Source organism: Macadamia integrifolia, chromosome 7 (genome assembly GCF_013358625.1).
Source record: "Macadamia integrifolia cultivar HAES 741 chromosome 7, SCU_Mint_v3, whole genome shotgun sequence".
Classification (NCBI taxonomy): Eukaryota; Viridiplantae; Streptophyta; class Magnoliopsida; order Proteales; family Proteaceae; genus Macadamia; species Macadamia integrifolia.
In genome coordinates this window covers 21813478-21820040 of record NC_056563.1, presented here as the reverse complement: position 1 = coordinate 21820040, position 6563 = coordinate 21813478, and the positions used below count along the sequence as shown (strand labels likewise).

Below are 6563 nucleotides of genomic sequence, written 5' to 3'. Positions count from 1 at the left end.
GAGCAGAGGTGACTTTTCTGAGAAAGAGGGAGGTAGACACAATGTTGGGCACAATACTAGTGTGCCAACCTTTATCATTATAAAAATTCAGCTCAATCCAAATTTTGTACATGGAGAAAAGCAGGGTCACCCAAAGTACAGGAACAATAAAACACAAGTTGAGAATATTACTAACACAAGTTATGCATTCTTGGAATAAATTCTAGCTCTAGAATAATGCATTTTAAAGTGAGGATAGAAAACAATCAAAATTTCACCAAAAAAATTGACATGTAACTGATCCATCAGGGACTATATCTCATTCATATGGTTGGATATTGCAGCGTCATCTGCCACGCGATTGAACTCATTTGGATGTGTAATAAAGCTTGACAACGTCATCATTTATTTGTTTATCAATGAGTTTCCAAATAAGCCTTCCAAGGAGATCTAAGAACTATCATAGAATAGTTGTTTATCAATCAATAGCCATAAATATTTATACCCCTATTTACGAATGGTCGATGATACTTTATAGTTTCTCTTTATCTTATGGACACCATTGAAACTCATCGATCAAAGGACCGAAAAACTTGGTTCATGGAAGAAATAATTAATTTTTTTTTAGAAAATTTACAGCGCCACCCCCTAGAGAATGTCACAATTATAAGACCATCCCATTTGTTTTACCAAATTAGACTTAGACTCCCTACCGTCAGTCACTGTTAAGGAATATACCTTATATGCTGATGCCAACAATTATTTTTTATTTTATATACCAAAATGCCCTTATTAAATATGAAGTACCTAAAATACCCTTGTAATAAATTACTATTTTTCACCCAAATCGATAAATTTGCTCCCCATTTCAAGATAGATGATATAAAAGTGATTAACAGAACAGGATCACCAAAATAGAGAACTAGAGAACAATTAGAGAGAAATTTGATAACTTGTAACAAAGCGACAAAACGGGGAAAAAGAGAGAAGAAAAAAAGAAAAGAAAACAAACCTTCTCGCCAGTGACCAAAGATGACAGCGATGCAAAGCGCAATTCTCGTCGGAGAAGAAAAGAGAAGTATTTGCCGGCGACAGAACTAGTTGGAACTCGTCTGAACCCTTGATCACAGGTATGGAGAGAAGGATAGAAGGAGAGAAGGAGATAAGGAGAATGTAATGGTAAAATGGTAAAGAGGGGTATTTTTGGGATAATGAAAATGGGTAATTTATCAGTGTTTTACTCATAAGGGCAAAAGTATCATTTCATAGCATTCTTTAACAGTGACTGATGACAGTAAAGGGTCTGAGTCTAATTTTGTGAAACAAAGAGGTTGGTCTTATAATTGTGGCATTCTCCAAGGGGTAGTGCTGTAATTTTTTTTTTTATAAGAAAAAATATTGATTAAAATCAAAATAAGGAATTTACCTCATTATAAGATATAGAGTAGAGATAGAGGTTCTTCTTACGAGAACCCAAAAGGCTAACATTTTTAAGAAATTAATTACATCTTCATTAGGGTTTGAGAAGAAAGTTAAATTTAGTGAAAAAATTCTGAATATCCAAATAAGGGGAAATTTCATATATACGCCAAGTCCAAGTTCTATGGTTAGTCAAAACATTTTGTAGAACCATATCGATTCAAATATCCCCATGTTGCCAGCCTTCCTCTTTCGCATAACTGGTTAGTCTTTCTATTATAAGGTAAAAATGTTAAATGATGCGGTTTCGATTTAAATGATTCGAATTTCTCCTTCGAAAATATTCAATTTGTGAATTATGAAATTCTCTTCCGAAATTGCAGAATTCATGACTTTCTGATGACTTTATATATAAGTAGAATTACCAATTACAAGAATTTGAGTGTGGATTAGATCGGACGAGCACGCAAGGAATTCAAAGTGCCGTAGGTAGAATACATGGCAGAACATCTATGGGTCTGAAATAGAATTAACACAGAGAGGGAGAGAGAGGGAGATGCGGTAGTAGGCCATTGTCACCTTCGTCTTCTCGACTAGTTGAGACTTGAGACTAAAACTAGACTAATTGGATAAGGAAGAGGACCTTGAGCACCACCTGGCTGCTGGGGTGGTAGATTCATTGACTGGTTCCGTTTGAATGCTGCTCCTCATGACCCAACAGCAACAGTAGCATTCTGCAGTCGGCAGTCGCCACCATTTCTTTGGGAGGAGCAAACTCAACCCCACAAGTCTCCGTCCAGAGACGCAAATTCATCATCATCCTCAACCCTCAAATTAGCCTCAAAACTCTCAAACCCAACCCCAACCCCAACCCCAACCCCCAATTGTTTTGGACAATGGTTTTGACTCCAAAGTCTTGTATTCATTCGTTGAATTCACAATATTTTAATACATACACCTGCTGCCTGCTGGTACATGCACCTACTTTGTACATACTCAGCCTCGCTCTCAATCTCAGCTTCCGCCCCTGCCCCAAACCCAGCCCCTGTCCGATAATATTTCTCTCAGCTTCACCCGAACGCCACCACTCTCCTCCGCAGAATTCTTCTTCAAGATGCCCGTCCGGCCTCGAAAGAAAAAGAAGGTCTCCGCTGACGTCTCTACAGATAACTCCCAAAATAAAGCTCCCCAAGCCGTTGACCGGGATAGCACCACCTCCAACGCTGCCGCCGCCGCCGCCGCCACCGTTATATCCGAGATGGTCACCGCCACAACTGTCGTTCACAACGGCAACGCGATTAGGGTTATTCCGACAATTGTCAGCAGGAAATTATCTTGCGAAGGAGAGGTTTCTGTTGCTATTCGCCATTTAAAAGCTGCGGATCCACTGCTAGCGCGTGTTATCGACGCACATCAATCGCCGTCTTTTGACACATCTCAACCACCATTCTTTGCCCTGACCAAGAGTATCCTCTACCAGCAACTCGCCGACAAGGCTGCCACCTCCATCTACACTCGATTTGTCTCCCTCTGCGGTGGTGAGGCTGGTGTAGTCCCGGACGCCGTCCTCTCCTTCTCTGTCCCCCAACTCCGTGAAATCGGTGTTTCCGCTCGTAAAGCCAGTTACATCCATGACCTCGCCAGCAAGTACCACAAGGGGATCCTTTCTGATGCCTCGATTATTGACATGGAGGTTGAGGCCCTTTTCGAAATGCTCACTATGGTCAATGGTATTGGGCCCTGGACTGTGCACATGTTCATGATTTTCTCCCTTCACCGACCGGATGTTCTCCCTATCGGTGATCTTGGTGTCCGCAAGGGGGTCCAGTTCCTCTATGGTCTTAAACAATTGCCTCGGCCTAACCAGATGGAAAAGCTCTGTGAGAAGTGGATACCTTATCGATCCCTTGGGGCCTGGTACATGTGGAGGCTCGCTGGAGCCAAAGGGACCCAAGCTTCGGCCGCAGCCACCACACACAGCCGCAGCAACATCAAAGTCTAGATCTGATCAGTGACATTGCCAGCCTCGGGTAATTGGTCTTGCTTTGTGATTTAAGTACAGGTGCGTGTGTGTGTGTATGTGAATATTGAAGCAATGAGCTTAGTTATCCAACTTTATGGTACTGTTTTGCGTTTTTCTGCTTCTTCATCCTTTATGTTTATTTATCTTTTTCAGCTCTGTTGTCTCGTTCATCCTCATTAGTTTTATTGGTAGAATGACCTGTATAATCTAAAACTTTAAAATGCGGATGCTGGAACTAAAGTTGATATAGATTTTAGGTTCTTCTGACATCAATATTGCTAATCAGTTAGAGAACTAAAACTATAGAATATAGATATTTGGTTGTTGTGACTTCAATCCTCAGTGCTGATCATGCAAAATAGAGCATTATTAGATTGCAAAGTAAAACTAGGATAAAAGGGTGAACGGAACAGGTTCACGAGAATGTTTTCGTACATTTCTGATCCGTGGATATAGAATCTATTAAATGAAGAGAGAGAAAATTGATTCTATATCCACGGATCAGAACCGTTCTCGTACATTCTCGTACGTGAACCTGAACCACTCTCGATAAAAGGGTGCTCTGTTCTATTTAAGGAACTATTATTGTAATTTGTTTTTTTCTTTTGAAGGAGAATTTGGAAGTCTTGTAGAAATGTAGTGGCGATGAAATTTGAGATTGGTTTTGATATCTTATGTTCATGATTATTTTGTGTGTTCAGAATTCCTTTGGCCAAATGTACTAGTAATGGGATGCTAGTTGACCAGTGTTAACTTAGATCCAAATGATCATTCTGTCAGTCTGTGTGGAGCCCTAGGATATATAGAGGGCCCAAAAGAAAGGCATAGGATGCACTCAATATTCAAACTCAGTCTTATCCCAACTAAATGGGGTCAGCTACATGGATCCTTGCCTTCCAATCAGCTTTATTTGATGTCATACATGATATAAGGCCTAAGAAATGCATGTCTCTCCTAACCACTTCTAAGGTCATTGTAAGCCTAACCTACTTAAGGGTCAATTTCAGCCCATGGGATTGACACCAACATTTTGTGGGCCATAGGCCTTCACATGGGAATATGGGATTAATGTCTAATGCAACTGCATCACAGTGTTTGGGCAGGCCTAATATGTCACTTACTAATAAGAATTGTCCCATGAGGGAGACATTGCTTATACAACCTTGGCTTTTCAGGTTTAGTGAAATTGCTATTGAACAGTGCTCTAAAATTTCTGGTACGCTCCTTGAGGGCCTTATGTTATACCATTTACGGTTTTCCAGAGGTATGAGCAGGTTAGATATTTGTAATATTTCCATGTTTTACTAATCGACTTCTCATCTTTGTTCTCCATTCTGCATCCATTGTAATGTGTCCCCTCTTTGTTCTCCTATAATGTTAATTGTTAGTATCCCATTGAAGGCTGGGATAAATTTCAATACACTGTGGCCTCACCTATTGCAATGGCAGTCATATATGTCATGGCAAGTAGGCAATCCACGGCGTTGGAGGCGGCCTGGACGCAAGGTGACACCAACAAAGCGACCAAGGCACTTGCCTTAACATTATTTGTCGACAATCAATTTCTCATATTCTGTTGGACCTATTTACCTAAAATTGTAGCTGTTTTGAACTTGAAATAAAATGCTGGTGAATCATCTGTGAAACTCGAGATTTTAAATCACAAATACTTGTGTATGAGTGTGTGTTTTTTCTTTCAATTTGTTTGCTTCATGCTTAACCTCTTTACCATGGATCATTGATTACAGTCTCAGGGTTTTCACCCTTTATCTTCTCCGCTAATTAATTAACTTTTCTTGCTGATATCTGGTTCCCTGCCAGACTTAATACTCTTTCTTAAAGTATCATAGATATCATTGACAAATTTTCAGATTCCTCATGAAGCAAGAAGTGGTAGTGAGAGTCCATGTGTCAGCATTGTTATTTCTGCTGCGCTTTAGTTCTTAAATCAGTATCACAAGTACTCCAAAAATATTTTGACAGAGGCTGGTCCAATGAATTGGAAAAGAAAGCTTGCGCATTCAAGCTTAAGAGGTTTTTAGATATGCATGCACTGGTTTTTACTTATTAGTATGCTCTTAATAAGAGTGCATATGATCATCAATTGTCCAAGAGTCGCAAGATGCCAACTTGAAATTATTTGCTGTTACTAAAAGGACTAATTTAATAAAAAGTTCCATTACTTAATGGTTGATCATATTACTGTAGCCAGTGCAAATAAACTGCATGCTTTCAATGTTTACTGTAAATGTACGACCTTTTATGCTATGACCTTTGCTTCTTTAACCTTACTACCTTAGGATAGAATTGAGAATATTCCCAAGTAGTTGAGAGGAATAGCTGACAGATACTGGAATTTCATGATTTCTTAAATTTCCACCGGCATCAAAGTGGTTTGTTCTGAGGGTTGCTAGAGTCGAACTTCTGAGGCGAGTTCCCTGGCCTGAGTCAAGTGTTCCATAAAGTCTGTGGGTAGAATTTTTGCAGTCATTCATCTTTACAAGCACATCTGTATGAAACAATTTTACTCTGTTCAGATGTTCTTGAAAACTACTTAAATCTTATTTCGCACTCTCTCCCTCTCTTGTGGTGTGTGTGCAAGTCTTCATGCATTTTGTTAATCTTGTTTTACAGGCAATGATAGTACTCGTCTTTTATTTGAACCTACGGTCCTGGCAGCATGCTCTGGTTAGAGTTGGGGAAAAAGAAAAAAGTTCTATGCTTATGTTTCAGGTTGTACTACCTTATGACAATATCTACTTTGACATTCATCAGTAAATTGGTTCTTCTTTTAAGAATTGCATAGGGTGATAGAGCTTGGAACTTTAATGATCAATTGTGACATGGTTAATGGAATGTTTTCTTTGAGTAGCATCTTATGGTAAAAATGAACTTTGGGTGGAGATCTGGGAATTGTTGAGAGACAAGGATGTAAGCGGTCTTGTGTGTGTGTGTGTGTGTTTTTTTTTTTTGGGGGGGGGGGGGTTGGGTTTAATTACCTTGAACTTAAGAAGATCACGTCTAGTTTGGAATTTGTGGATTTAGAAGAGAGTTGAGAGGTTTAAATGGTGAAGGTTGCTGTCCTTGCAAATTTTTTGGGCGAGGTTTTTATTACTGAAACAGAGTATGACAATGGGGGGTG

General features: G+C 39.6%; 1 protein-coding gene across 3 annotated transcripts; it reads left to right on the top strand.

Moving 5' to 3' along the window:
* The first annotated feature begins 1826 nt into the window (after positions 1 to 1826).
* Positions 1827 to 6295, top strand: LOC122084115 (DNA-3-methyladenine glycosylase 1-like). 3 transcript variants are annotated; one of them, XM_042652185.1, is made up of 2 exons: positions 1827 to 3428; positions 4871 to 6127. In XM_042652185.1, the coding sequence occupies exon 1, from the start codon at positions 2513 to 2515 to the stop codon at positions 3398 to 3400; it is 888 nt and encodes a 295-aa protein (XP_042508119.1). In that variant the 5' UTR covers positions 1827 to 2512; the 3' UTR covers positions 3401 to 3428; positions 4871 to 6127. The 3 variants fall into 3 exon arrangements, 2 of the variants coding, with proteins under 2 accessions (XP_042508119.1, XP_042508118.1); XR_006141837.1 differs by having other exon boundaries at positions 1828 to 3460; positions 6056 to 6295; XM_042652184.1 differs by having other exon boundaries at positions 1828 to 3428; positions 6056 to 6295.
* The last annotated feature ends 268 nt before the right edge of the window (positions 6296 to 6563 follow it).

Bases quoted from the DNA above. Each gene is read 5' to 3' on its own strand.
- LOC122084115 (XM_042652184.1), top strand. From the start codon at position 2,513: ATGCCCGTCCGGCCTCGAAAGAAAAAGAAGGTCTCCGCTGACGTCTCT.